Source organism: Acomys russatus, chromosome 29 (assembly GCF_903995435.1).
Source record: "Acomys russatus chromosome 29, mAcoRus1.1, whole genome shotgun sequence".
Taxonomy (NCBI): domain Eukaryota; kingdom Metazoa; phylum Chordata; class Mammalia; order Rodentia; family Muridae; genus Acomys; species Acomys russatus.
In genome coordinates this window covers 29,978,483-29,993,307 of record NC_067165.1, presented here as the reverse complement: position 1 = coordinate 29,993,307, position 14,825 = coordinate 29,978,483, and the positions used below count along the sequence as shown (strand labels likewise).

The following is a 14,825-nucleotide window of genomic DNA, read 5'->3' as shown; positions in this document are numbered from 1 at the left end:
AAAAACCCAGGGTGTGCGGAGAAATGAGAGTGGTCCGCGTTGTTGCACCAATCCTCAGGGGAATGCTGAAACCGGATCGTTTTATTGAGTGGCTATTTAGGAGCCGTGGTTTCTTTGTTGCTTTTCATGCAGCCGGCAGGTGGGGTTTAAAAGATTGGAGAGTTGCGTAAGAGATTTAGAAATAATCATATAGCTTTATGAGGAGGGAGAGAAATGGCTGCTAGAACAGGACAGACAGACATGGGGTTGTTTTTTTTTTTTTTTTTTTTTTTTTTTTGGCCTGTCTTTTGTTTATTGAACTTTGAGAACTCTGAGGCATTTAAACATCTTAATTTAAAATTGTAACTTAAATTTAATTTAAGACAAAGGGGCAGAGGGTCTCATATAGCTCAGGCTAGCCTCAAAGTGACTGCTAGGATGATCTTGCATTCCTGATCCTTCTGCTAGGATTACAAGTGACGGTGGTACCACCATTCCTAGTGTGCCGTACTGGCCCTTGAACCCAGGGTTTGGTCTGAGAAAAGGAGGTACTCTACTGACTGAGCTGCATCCCAAATCCCTTGAGAGATTCTCAGAGAACTTAGCATCTAACCGAAGAAATCCTGACCCAGGAGCTAGGAGTGCTTCCTTGCTTGGCATAGTGGAAGGCCTAGGGTTCAACCCAACACCACTAAACACACCCACCTGACCCACACACAAGGGGCCACTAAGGCATGCTTTTTAGAATACCGGGACCAGAAAATTGATGGCCAATGACCCAGAAATATCTGCAAAGCTTGTTTGGCAGGTCACCTGATTCCTCTACAGTTAGTACATGTCCAGTGGTACATGTGTGTGTGTGTGTGTGTGTGTGTGTGTGTGTGTGTGTCCGTAGCTGCAGGGAGTATGCAAACCAGAAGTCACATGGCTGATGTGCCACAACTGTCCAAGGTTGCTGAGATAACCATAGTGTGTTAGAGCAATAAGAGGTGTCCGTGCCCGCTGACGGCCGAGGAGCAAAGCAAGGCAAGGAGAAGGACAGGAGGTTGCCCAAGATCACGTGGGCAAGTGTGGGCCAAAGGTGGGGCCAGAATTCACAGCTGAGGAGACACTCTCTCCACCTAGTCTGTCTGGCTATCTTGGAGAAATCAGGGCTTATGCTGACAGAACCAGGCACTTCCTCCTTTGGGGAGCAATAAGACAACACAGGTTATTTTCTGTTTCTTCCTTCCCAAGTTTATGTTGAAATATAGTCGAAAACACGTAAGTGCAGATGACAAAACAAAACTTCAGAGGTATGTGGGAAGGTCTCTAGCAGAGTGGATGGACCTACATTTTTAGGCAGCCTGATGTTTTTTATTTTTATTTTTTTGCAATGGACACAGCACCATGTTAGTTTCTCCAGGCAATGGGGAAGTCTTGTCTGATGGCTGTTTCGTCAGCTAAAAACAACAAAGCTGTTTCTCATCTGTATCCAGGGCCCTTGCCTTGTTCTGCCCCTTCGTAAGTCTGCCTCTCTCCTAAGAGCAAAAGTAGAAAGTTTAAGAGTTGGAGTCAGGCCAGGCGGTGGTGGCCCACGCCTTTAATCCCAGCACTCGGGAGGCAGAGGCAGGTGGATCACTGTGAGTTCGAGGCCAGCCTGGTCTACAAAGTGAGTCCAGGACAGCCAAGGCTAACACAGAGAGACCCTGTCTCCAAAAACCAAAAAAAAAAAAAAAAAAAAAAAAAGAGCTGGAGTCAGGGCCTGGGAGATGGTTAGACATTAAGAGCCCTGGCTGTGTTGGGCAGTAGTGGCACACGCCTTTAATCGGAGCACTCAGAGAGGCAGAAGCAGGTGGCTCTCTATGAGTTTGAGGCCAGCCTGGTCTACGAAGCGAGTCCAGGATAGCCAAGGCTACACAGACAAACCCTATTTGGAAAAAGAAAAGAAGAGAAGAAAAGAGAAGAAAAGAAGAAGAAGAAGAGAAGAAGAAGAATACGAGAAAGAAGAGAGAAGAAAAAAGAAAGAAGAAGAAGAAGAAGAAGAAGAAGAAGAAGAAGAAGAAGAAAGAGCACTGGCTGTTCTTCCAGAAGACCCGGGTTTGACTCCCAGCACCCACATGGCAGTTTAGCACTGTCTAGTAATGGCAGTTCTAAGGGACCTGATGCTCTCTTCTGGCCTCTGCTGGCACCAGGCACACATGTGGTATATAGACATACATGCAGCAAAACACTCATACACATTAAAAAAAAAAAAAAAAAAAAGACAGTGTAAGGCTGGCCTTAAACTTTTAGCAGTTCTACCTGAACACCAGGATTGTATTTGTGCACCCACTATGCCCAGCTCCAGCTCTTTGTTTATTTTGACACGTGGGTCTCACTAATTTGCCACAACTGAACTTGATCTCCATGCATAGCTCAGGCAGGATCTTCTTGCCTCAGCCCCTTAGGGAGCTGGAATTAACAGGATGGTATCACCAGGCTCATCTTTATGAACGTGTTGTTGTTTGGTTTCCCTGTATAGCCCTGGCTGACCTGCACTCGTGTTTTAGACCTGGTTGGCCTCAAACTCACAACGATCCACCTGCCACTGCCTCCCTGAGTGCTGAGATAACAGGTGTGCGCCACCCCACCCTGCTGTTACTAACTCTTATCAGTAGTAGGCTGCAAGCCCCATTATAGCTGGATATCCAAGACCCAGCACAAAGCCTGGAACACACATATTTATGATGCAGATGACAGAATAAATGGACACCAGCAGTATATGGACCTCCCTCTGCTGGGAATGCAGTCTTAGTGGAGGGAAAATCCAGGTACCCTGGGGCACAATGGGGTTCTGAACAGAGGATGTCAGCCTGTGCCTGGTCCACAGCCAGGAGTCTTCCCAGCTCCGTCCCCTTCTGCTGCAGGACCAGAGTGTGGAAGAGGTAAGGGGGCTGAGCTGAGGGAACAGTCTAGAACCCAGAAAGTCTTTGTGAATCTCTTGCTTCTTACTGGAGCTGGGCTGGACTGAGAGACTGCTACGCTAGACATAGGAGAATGTCCCAAGGCCGGTACAGTCGCCGAGGACTCTTAACCTCCAGTGAATTGAGCCACCTCTGGGTCCCCAAGGACCTAAAGTCATAATGACTTGGAGGCTTATCAGGATGTCAGGAGGGCCCTCGCCCAACAAGACACCCTGAGCTTGTGACTATGTCCGAAAGAGGAACGTCAGCATCCTGGATCCTTAAGAGGCAAAGGTGGCCTGAAGGTGGAGCCTCGCATGGCTCCTCTACAGCCCCAGAGTCCCAAACAAGGAAGCAGGAACGAGAACGGGCTGGTCCCCTTGTCAGTACTCAGCAGAACAGCCTGGAATTCACTGCGTGCAGAAGACAGGGACATTGATGACGTTGTGGGCAACGGCCACAATGGCAGGCCGAGGGGGGGCGGTACTCTGAGATCCCAGGAGAACAGACCCCTTTATCTTCTCAGAGCTCGACTATCATCCTGGCAGGCCCGTCTGGCCTCTTGGTTTTTGGAGTCATCAGGGTTTCCTGATCTCATGTGCGTACTTACAGGCTGCCTCTCCACAGACTGTGCAGGTAGACACGACCAGGACACCTTTCAGCCATGACAGCCCAGCACTCTTGGTGGGGGGGAAAAAAAGAGGTCTGTATCCATTACCCCAGAGCTGCAGCTTCGTTCACCCTTCTCAAGAGGGTGCGCTGATTTTGGGCTCAGGCTGTTTCCAATAGGAAAATAAGTGCCATCAGCAATTGGAGCAATCTGGAGTTCTGGCCCCTGACCCCATGGTAGTTTTCACATCAGCCTCTGTCTCTGTAACTGAGGACCTCGGGCCGTCTTCTTTCCCCTCGGACCCGAGGCCCCGCAGATACTTCTTCCAGCCTCCCAGGCAGTGCTGGGCGGCAGAGCGGATCTCCCCACTCCGAAGGGCATAAATGACAGGGTTGACCATAGAATTAACCAGGCACAGTATGGAACAGAAGGCGAAGGCCTCCTTGACCTGGTCGCTCAGCGTGGTGACTAGGCTATGGCCCATGAGAGCCAGTGCGGGGAACCAGCAGATGAGCAAAACAGCCAGCACCAGCCCCAGGGTCTTGGCCAACCTCACGTCTAGCCGCATGCGAGCTATCCCAGGCACCTGCACATCCTGGTGCTCGGCCAAGCTGGCTACGTGCTGGTGGGCTTTCCAGAGAACATACCCATAGGTGTAGATGATGCCAGAGAAGAGGATGGCCACGAACAGGAGCCAGCCCAGCAGGTAGTCATTGGGGATCAGCGGGAAAAGCTCAGAGCAGGGACTAGGACAACAAGTCCATCCCATGAGCGGCAGGTAGGAGATCAATGCGGAGAGGACCCACATGACACAGAGGGCCACCAGTGCCCTCCCACGGGTGACCAGAGCTTTGTAGGTAGGTGGGTAGCACAGACATAGGTATCGGTCAACGGCGGTCAGCAGCAGGCTGCCCACGGAAGCCGTGAAGGTCATGGTCACACTGCCGATCTTCAGCAGGAAGACAGCCTTGGAATCAACACCGTGGAAGACATGGAAAATGATGAAGTTGCAGGCAAAGATCACGCTGGCCAGGAAGTCGGCTCCGGCCAAGCTGCCAATGAACAGGTACGAGGGCTTCCTGCGGAGCCGCTGGGAGGTCAGGATAAGATAGAGCACGGCCAGGTTCTCCAGGGCGCTCAGCAGGCCCATCAGGGTACACAGCACTGCCACAGCAATCTTCTGGGCATCGCTCAGGATCATGTAATCCTTCATAGGGTTGAATTCCAAGCCACCCTCTGAACCGTTGGTCCCCTCCATCTCCAGGCAGCCCTCCATGGACAGGTTTCTGGGGCTGGACCAGAAAGCGTGGCTGTGGACATGGAGAAAAGAATGTTGAATGTTAGCAGAGATAACCTCACCTGAGGCCTCACTCTGACCTGGCATTTTACCCACGTGTTGAAAATACCCATTTATAACTTGTCATCAAGTGTTTAGCCTTTTCTTCAAGCCAGGTCTTTAAGTTTCCAACAAGCAAAAGTGGCCTACAAGATTTTTGGTCTTTTGTTTTATTTATTTATTTATTTATTTATTTATTTATTTTGGCTTTTCAAGACAGAGTTTCTCTGTGTAGCCTTGTCTGTCCTGTACTCACTTTGTAGATCAGGCTGCCCTCGAACTCACAGTGATCTGCTTGCCTCTACCTCCCTAGTGCTGGAATTAAAGGCATGTGCCACCATGCCTGGCTTAGTCTTTTGTTTTTTGTTTTTTTAATTTTTTTTTATTTTTCAAGACAGGGTTTCTCCATGCTATCTTGACTGTCCTGGACTGGCTTTGTAGACCAGGCTGGCCTTGAAGTCACAGTGATCCTCCTGCCTCTGCCTCCTAGGTGCTGAGATTTAAGGCGTGCACCTCCATGCCTGGCTGGTCTTTTTATGTTTTTTAAAGATTTATTTATTATGTATACAGATCTTGTTATAGATGGTTGTGAGCCAACATGTGGTTGCTGGAATTTGAACTCATGACTTCCTTTGGAAGAGCAGTCAGTGCTCTTAACCTCTGAGCCATCTCTCCAGCCCCTGTCTTTTGATTTCTAAAAAGACAAATCCTACAACTTCCTTTTGAAACCAAGGGGGAATTCCCAGGGGCCAATAAGCCAAGAGAACAAAACCCAGAAGAAGTGGAACCAAAGATGTAGGGATATTGCTTTTTAAAACATTTATCATTACTATTGGTGTGTGTGTGTGTGTGTGTGTGTGTGTGTGTGTGTGTGTGTGTGTGTGTGTGCAGGTGTGTGCTACAAAGTGTGTGTAGAAGTCAGGAGTCAGTTCTCTCCTTCTCCCACAGGTTCTGGGACTTGAACTCAGGCAGTCAGGCTTGCACACCACTCACTTCATTTTTACTCTCTAAGCCATCTTTTGGCCCATTTTCCTTTTTCCTTTTTTGAGACCTGGTCTCCCAGGTAACCTTGAACGCAAGATTCATTTCAGGCTCCAAAGCAGCTGATATCACAGACAAGTATGTATGCACCAAACCTGGCTTATGCTTCAGTTTGGGTAAAATAGTAAATGCTTAACAACTATTTGGAGATGGGAGACAAGGCTTCAGCTTCACTGAAAGCAATGGGAAGATAAACTCTAAAAGATAAAATATTTTATGGGAACTGGGCAGTGATGGCACACACTTTTAATCCCAGCACTCCAGAGGCAGAGGCAGGTGGATTCTGGGAGTTTGAAGGCAGCCTGGTCTACAAAGTGAGTTCCAGGACAGCCAGGCCTACACAGAGAAAGCCTGTCTCGAAAACCAACAAAAGAAGAATCCCAAATCTGACAGAGGCTGATCTCTGTGAGCTGGACTACATAGTGAAACCCTGTCTCAAAATCAAAACTTTTTACACTCCTGCAGAGAATGTGGCTCAACTGGTAGAAAGCTTGTCCAGCAAGAACAAAGCCCTGGGTTCAGTCCCCAGCACCTCACAAACCAAATGTGATGGCACACACCTGTAATCCCAGCATTGGGAGGGTCAGTTCAAAGCCATCTTCGGCTATGTGAAGCTCTGTCTTAAAAAACAAAAACAAAAAACCAAAAACCAAGTATACGAGATAAGATATAGAAGTGCCATTATTTTGAATATCAGATAATGAAAAAAATTTTTTTTCAAGACAGGGTTTCTCTTATAGTCCTGGCTGTCCTGGACTGGAGACAGGCTGAATGAATAATTTTTAAAATATAAGTATCTCATTAATATTGAAGACAAAACTTATGGCCAATTAAACATTGTGGAAGGCATTACCAAGCTTCATAAGAAAGCAAATTAAAATACTTCTCTAAAAGACAGATTTCCTAAATAGATAATGTGGAATTAGCAGAAGTGTCTGCTAGTAGGGTTACATTGGAAAGAGTTTTATATAACTCTCGGGTATACTTTATAAAGAATTAAAAGAAGTGCCGGGTGGTGGCGGCACACACCTTTAACCCCAGCACTTGGGAGGCAGAGGAAGGTTTGTTTCTCTGTGTAGCCTTGGCTGTCCTGGAAGTTGATCTGTAGACAAACTGGCCTTGAACTCATGCCTTTGCCTCCCAAGTGTTGGGATTAAAGACGTGAGCCACTACTGCCTAGCTTTTTCCCCTCCAAGATAGGTTTATTTCTGTGTAGCCCTGGCTGTCTTAGAAATGGCTCTGTAGGGCTGGAGAGATGGCTCAGAGGTTAAGAGTATTGGCTGCTCCTCCGGAAGTCCTGAGTTCAATTCCCAGCAATCACGTGTGGCTCACAACCATCTACAATGAGATCTGGTGCCCTCTTCTCGCCTGCAGGTGTACAGGCAGGCAGAAGACTGTATACATAATAAATAAATAAATAAATAAATAAATAAAAGAAATGTCTCTGTAGACCAGGCTGAGCTCGAACTCAGAGATCCATCTGGCTCTGCCCCTGCCTCCCGAGATCTGGGATTAATAAAAGTAACAGATATGATTTCAAAATTAACCTACAAAGGAGGACACCTGGTGACTTGGTCTGTGTCTAAGCTAGTCAGGAGGCCTGTCTGGATTACAGGTTGATCTCAGGCCCAGCCCTGATGGCCTAGGGAGACCTGGTCTCTAAAAACAATGGGTGAATAACTTACCATACACACGGAGTTCAGGGCTAGCCAGGGCTAATTATATCTGTACCCAGCAAACCAACCAAGCCCCAAAATAAAACCGCCCACTAGGTGACCTTTACTAAAAACATAATTTATCTTTTCAGCAGGAGGAAATTCAGCCTACGAAGAAGCAGAGGATGTCAGACGTTGTGAGCTGATAAGCTGATAAACACATTTACTCTATCTATTTTTGTCCCTGTTTGTCGTTTTTCCATTCTTTATTTCTTTGAGACTTGTGTGTGTGGAGGCCAGGGGTCCATATCCAATGCTTTCCTCAGTTGATCTCTACCTTAGGTTTTTGAGGCAGGGTCTCTCTCCTGGAGGGCACCAATTCAGCTACAATGGCTGGCTGCCAACCCCAAGGAATCCTATCTCTGCCTCCAAAGTGGTATAGTTCCAGGCCAACACCATGTCTGTCTGTTTTTACCTGGGTGCCGGGGATCAGAACTCAGGTCAAGAGTAGCGAGCATCTCACAAGCCCCTCCATTTGCTGTTTAATAAGGGATCGGGTAGACCACCTCACCCAGGCATCACGCAAAGTAGGCAGGTCACCATAGGGGACAACTTATACCTGCTCAAAAATGTGCCTCTTTTCTTTTTTTTTCTTTTTGGTTTTTCGAGACAGGGTTTCTCTGTGTAGCCTTGGCTGTCCTGGACTCACTTTGTAGACCAGGCTGGTCTTGAAGTCAGAGATCTACCTGCTTCTGCCTTCCGAGTGCTGGGATTAAAGGCATATGCCACCACGCCCAGCAAAAATTTGTCTCATAAGCAGTGAGGACTCAGGCATCATTTAGTCGTTATTTTCCTTACTTATAAGTTTAAGGCATCTCATCTGTTTTTCTTCTTTCTTTTCTTTTTCTTTCTTTCTTTTTGTTTTTTGTTTTTGTTTTTGTTTTTTTGTTTTGAGACAGAGTTTCTCTGTACAGCCATGGCTGTCCTGGAACTCACTCTATAGACCAGGCTGACCTGGAACTCACAGCGATCCTCCTGCCTCTATCTCCCCAGTGCTGAGATTAAAGGAGTGTGCTGCCACCATCCAGCTCTATTTTATTTTTTGTGGTGCTGGGGAATCAAATCTGGGGCCTTGAACATTCACAAGAGCCCTAACATTGATATATGTATTTTTTCTCGTTTTTTCCCCCAGCAGAATATGCAGTGTGTGTGTGTGTGTGTGTGTGTGTGTGTGTGTGTGTGTGTGTGTCCCATTCCTATTTCTTTTTCTGGGTGACCATAGGACAAATTTCATGGCAGCTGGGACTCCTGTGAATGTTTATGGGGCAGCTAGGCCCACCAGCCACTGCAGTGTGCTGGGCTGTGAATACACAAGGTTCAAAGCTCGGTGGTCAGTACCTGAGTTCGAGGCCAGTCCATGACAGCTAAGGCTACATACACAGAAAAACCCTGCCTCGAAAAACAACAACAACAAAAAATTCAGATTGCAAGGGTACTGCCTGGAGAGGTGGTTCCGTGGACAGGACACCCTCGAGGACATGAGTTCTGTGCACAGCATTCGCATAGAAAGCTGGGAGTGGCCATACACACACCTGTAACTTCAGCGCTGTGTGAGGCAGACAGAGGCTCGCTGGACTCTGCTGGCCACCAGCCTAGCTCTGGACTCAGCCAGAGACCTTGTTACAAAGGAGGAAGCTAGGCATAGAACAGGACACATGACATCTGGTACATGCACTCACACATACGTTGGGAGTGTGAATATACTACCCACATATACCTCTTTCCCTCTCTCTCTCTTTCACACACACACACATACTCTCTCTCTCTCATATACACACACTCTAAATAATAATAATAATAATAATAATAATAATAATAATAATAATAATAATAATAAAAAATAAAATAAAAGTTCTGGTTGGGATGGCCAGGCACAGTGACACAGACTTGCAATCCCAGCACTCAGCAAGCAGAGGCCAGGATACCGGGATATAGTTAGTGAGTCCTGACTTTGGGGCTGCTATAAGTTTGATACTGAGTAATATGCGTTCAAGGCCAGCTTAGGCAACATAGCAAAACCCTGTCTCCAAAAAAAAAAAAAAAAAAAAAAAAAAGTTTAAAAAACTGTTAGGAAATGCCTTACCCCTGTCAGAGTCAGCACAGAAGATGTTTGCCAGGGTGGCTGCAGCTGGTGTCTGCCTCACTCAGGCACAGTGCAGTCTCAAATGGCTGTGACAGTCCAGAGTGCGTAAGGGCAGGAAATGCCCTTTTTGATGGACGTGCTAACAAGACAACAAAAGGATGCATGGAGCAACAGGAAACCCAGCTCCCTGTCCACGCGCAGATAGAAATGCCCTTTGGAGGTCACATGCCGGCCTTTCTAGAAGACCCATTTCCATGGCGAGGATGTGTTTGAAGCCCAGAGAGACCTGGGGTTCGTCACACCAGTGGCTGCTCTGGGTTCCTCTCTGCCACTCTTGTTATGTGACTTTGGGCAAGTCCCTCTTCTCCTTTGTGAAAAGACAATAACAGTACCCACCCATTCTTAGGGAGGTCAAGTGGACTGAGGACATCCACTGTGGTTATTGAACCTGGGAACTGTAAAGTTCTCTTTGATCCTTTCAACACCTGTCCAGCCTGGTATGGTGGCGCACACCTTTAATCCCAGCCCTCAGGGAGCAGAGGCCGGCAGACCTCTATGAGTCTGTGGATAGCCTCACCCTTGTGGCAAGTTCTTGCCCAGGTACCTAGTAAGACCCTGTCTCAAAAACACTTAATAGTATGGACACAGGCACGCATGGGGCCAGAAGAGATGACTCAGAGGTTGATGGCATTGGCTGCTTTTACAGGGGACCAGAATTTGGTTCCCGGCACTCACATGGCAGCTCATAACTGTCTGTAAGTCCAGTTCTAGGAAATCCAACGCCCTCTTCTGCCCTCCGCAAACGCCAGCGCACACACAGTACATATACAGAGGTACATGAAAACAAAATACTTAATCACATAAAAATAATGTAAGGCAATGTTTTAAAACCATTTTTACTAACACCTTTCTTTTTTTCTTTCTCTTCTTCTCTTCCTCCTCCTCCCCTTTCTTCTTCTTCTTAGTTATTCCAGACACGGTCTCTCTGTGTAACCCTGGCTGTCCTGGAACTCACTCTGTAGACCAGGCTGGCCTTGAACTCACAGCAATTCACCTGCCTCTGCCTCTTTTATTTTAAATATATGTATATATAGTTGTTGTTGTTGTTATTATTGTTGGTTTTTGTTTTTTCAAGACAGGGTTTCTCTGTGTAGCCTTGGCTGTCCTGGGCTCGCTTTGTAGACCAGGCTGGCCTCAAATTCACGGCAATCCTCCTGCCTCTGCCTCCCGAGTGCTGGGATTAAAGGCGTGTGCCACCACTGCCCAGCTTGCTTCTGCCTCTTTAGTGCTGAGATTAAAGGTGTTCACCACCACAACTGGCATAAACAACCAACCAACCAAACAAACAAACCTAATGCCTGTACATCTTTTCAGGACAAAGAATTCATCCTTTCATTGCATTATCATTTTATTATTGTCTGTGCACTGTGTATGCTGATTTCTGTGCTTTGCGATCTGGGTGCAGTGCAGACCTGGGCATTGTCAGGTCTATGAAGAGTCTCCTGTCTCAAATGTAACAATTGTTCTCTGTCATTCCTGATTGGTTAACAAAGAAGCTGGCTAGCCTATAGCTGGGCAGGAGAGGACAGGAGATGGGACTTCTGTTCCCACTCGTGGGGTCTGTAGAGGAGTGTTAATTCAGAGCATGGCTGTTCTGGCAAGAGATCACATCCAAAAATGATCCAGGTCTGTGTAATCTGGCTGGAATACAAACACACCTTTAATCCAGGCGGAAAACAGATCTGAGTTCAAGTCCAGTCTGGTATAGAGCAAGTATCCGGTAAAGAAAAGCTTAGGTCCAGGTGTGGTGGCACGTGTGCCTTTAACCCCAAACGAAGATCAAAGTAATTTGGAGAAGGAAGCACCCATGTTTAAACGTGATGTCTAAAGCTGGGTGTGGTGACATTCGCTTTTAATCTTAGCACTCGGGAGGCAGAGGCAGGCAGATTGCTGTGAGTTCGAGGCCAGCCTGGTCTACAAAATGAGTCTAGGACAAGCCAAGGCTACACAGAGAAACCCTGTCTTGAAAAACCAAAAAAAAAAAAAAAAAAAAAAAAAGTGATGTCTAATTGAGTGACAGAAAAGGTGACAAATCAGAGAAGATTTGACAGAATAAGATACCCTCAACTAGCCAGGCGTGGTGGTAGCACACGCCTTTAATCCCAGCACTCGGGAGGTAGAGGCAGGCAGATCGCTGTGAGTTCAAGGCCAGCCTGGTCTACAAAGTGAGTCCAGGACAGCCAAGGCTACACAGAGAAACCCTGTCTTGGAAAAAAAACAAAACCAAAAAAACCAACCAACCGCCCGGCTTTAGGGGAAATTTTACAGGGAAAAAGAGAAGCATTTTTACCAGGACGATAATAGAGAGATAGATTGCTGATAGAGAACTCAGGGGAACAAGCCAGAAGATTAGAGCAGATTGCTGAGGCAAAACAGAACAATTCAGAGAGAGAGAGAAGCCAGATTAAATACGTCAGCTAGAAGAAAAGTCTGAGCAAGAACAGCTGAGTTTGAACCAGCCAGCCCAGAGCTCAGTAAGAACAAGTAAAGGTGAGCTTATGAAGCAGTAAGTCTCAGAGGCTGAAAATGTTCTAGGCCTGGGTTAGATGGTATGGAGGTTGGAAGCTTCCAGAAGTAGGCCTAGGTTAGCAGAAGGGAGGTAGTAGGCCTCCCAGACAAAAATGAGGCAGAAAAATAAAAAGTTACTTTTACAGGGGTCTCAGAGAGAGAAGAGGTCAGAGAGAGAGAGAGAGAGAGAGAGGAGGTCACCATGGAGAACTCCATTTTGGACATGGACCCTCCACCCACCTGCCGTTACTGGAGAAACCATAACTGTCCTAACTTCTCATTTCACAGGAACTTGCACACCCAGGACCAGCTGATCAGGGTAATAAACTTTTATGCTTGCACCAGATAGTCCAGATAGATAAACTTCCTTACAGTTTGGCCTGTGACCACCACCCAAAGGCCAACTTCCGACATTACCTACATTACCCTAGAGCAATCATGTAATTCCAAGGCTTGGAACATCCCCCATTGCAATTTTTCCTTTTAAAAACCTTGTTCATTGGGGCTTCGGGGCCCCACTCCAATCCTGCTGCATCAGGGAGGTTTATGAGCCAAGCCCAAGCTTGTCAAAAAAGACCATGTGTGATTTACGTCGGACTCCTATTCCTGGTGGTCTTGGGGGGGGGGGGTGGGGGTGGGGTCTCATGATCTGGGTGCCAGGGCAAGACTAAGATGGCAGGTAACAGGCCATATGGCTGGGAAGTAGGTTAGGCCAGTATAGTCAGATTAGAATAGCTCAGTATCTGCCCAGCTATAGTGTGCCTGAAGCTTTTAATAAATATAATAGGTCAGGGGCCGGAGAGATGGCTGAGAGGTTAAGAGCACTGTCTGCTCTTCCAAAGGTCCTGAGTTCAATTCCCAGGAACCACATGGTGGCTTAACACCATCTATAATGAGATCTGGTACCCTCTTCTGACATGCAGGTAAAACACTGTATACATAATAAATAAATTTTAAAATATATATATATATTAGGTCTCTGTGTCATTCAGGAACTAAATCCTGATTGGTGGGATAACCCAGCACAGATATTTGTGAATTTCAGGTTTACGAACTCTCTACCATTCTGGCTCAGGGTCAAAGTTCAGCTCCCAAGTCTGTTCTGTGGCTCTGATTGACCAGTAATGGCCTGAGTACAGTAAATTTCCATCATCTGCTTAAATACTTACTAAGATGAATGTTCAGGGACACAGTCAGCTCCCGGGTCTGTGCTGTTGTCCCTGACTGGCCAAATAAAGATCTTGCTTTGCTGGACTCCTGTGTCTGGTTGTCTTACTTTGGATTTCGGACCCTCATATTTAGTTTTTGGAGATACGATCTTGCTGTGCAGCCCCTGTGAGGCCCGGTGACTCATCTTTCTCATCAACATGTCAGTCAGTATCATTCCAAACCTTCAGAGCCTCAGGTGTATACAAGAACATGGTGGGGGCTGGAGAGATGGCTCAGAGGTTGAGAGCGCTGCCTGCTGTCCCGGAGGTCCTGAGTTCAATTCTCAGCAACCACATGGTGGCTCACAACCATCTGTAGAGAGGTCTGGCGCCCTCTTCAAGTGCGCAGGCACACACACACACACACACACACACACACACACACACACACAGGCAGAGCACTGTCTATCTAAAAAAAAATATATATTAAAAAAACAAAAAACAAAACATGGCCAGCTGTCCTAGACTCACTTTGTAGACCAGGCTGGCCATGTTTTGTTTCTTGTTTTTTTAAAATGTACAACATGTTGTAACCTGATGTTGTACAGATGTTAGGACAAAAGACAGCGAACCAGCCTCACACCTCTGGAAATGACTCAGAAACACTGGCTCTCCAGGTGTGGTGCCATGGGTCCCGTACAGCCAAGGCTACATAGAGAAACCCTGTCTCAAAAAACCAAGGGAAAAAAAAAGAAAGAAAGAAAGAAACACTGGCTCCTGACAGTGTGTCCCTGCTGGGTTGGTGTTTGGGGCTATAGCTGGGACCCTGACTTGATCAGACTTTCTGGGAAGGATCCTGGGGCTCTGGAAACTCTCAGGAAAAGGTGTGGCAGGGCTTTTGTTTTCACCTGAAGTGAAAGTGTGAAGTGAAACAGGATCACAGAAGAGGTGGCCTCTGCTGCTCTACACTGGAGGGGACTGGCAGGAAGCCCATCTCTGCAGCACCCTGCAGCACCCACCGTGGGAAGCTGAAATCTGATGCTCTCAAAAAGCTGAGGTTTCTGTGTGGTTTTTTTTCTCCCTTTGGTGCCGGGGAGGGAACCCAGATCACTTGGGCATCCCTAGGGCATGTTTTCCTGCCTAGCCACACTCCGGCAGCCTGGTTGGTTTTGCCTAGGACTGGGAATGGAAAGGTCTGTGTTCTAGTTCCTGCCTGGTCGGTGAGTCTTTGGATTGGTCCTTCTCCATCTGGGATTTTTCTTTTCACATCTTTGAAGCAGGCAAGTTGATGATGGTGATTCGTAAAGTCTCTGGATCCCAGTGTACTGAGTGTGATATATATGTGTGTGTGTGTGTGTGTGTGTGTGTGTATACACACATGTGTGTATATATGTATACACACACATATATAATCATTATAA

The 14,825-nt window shown here is 46.9% G+C and overlaps 1 protein-coding gene and 1 non-coding gene across 2 annotated transcripts; both read right to left on the bottom strand.

Moving 5' to 3' along the window:
- Positions 1–3,602: 3,602 nt before the first annotated feature.
- Cnr2 (cannabinoid receptor 2) lies at positions 3,603–4,843 on the bottom strand. The gene has a single exon (XM_051172106.1). The coding sequence runs from the start codon at positions 4,787–4,789 to the stop codon at positions 3,707–3,709; it is 1,083 nt and encodes a 360-aa protein (XP_051028063.1). The 5' UTR covers positions 4,790–4,843; the 3' UTR covers positions 3,603–3,706.
- Positions 4,844–8,099: 3,256 nt separating this feature from the next.
- Positions 8,100–8,420, bottom strand: LOC127212129 (U12 minor spliceosomal RNA). The gene has a single exon (XR_007833511.1). It is a non-coding gene; the product is annotated as a U12 minor spliceosomal RNA (small nuclear RNA).
- Positions 8,421–14,825: the final 6,405 nt, after the last annotated feature.

What these genes read in the sequence shown, in the direction of transcription:
- Cnr2 (XM_051172106.1), bottom strand. Translation starts at nt 4,789, where the DNA reads ATGGAGGGCTGCCTGGAGATGGAGGGGACCAACGGTTCAGAGGGTGGC.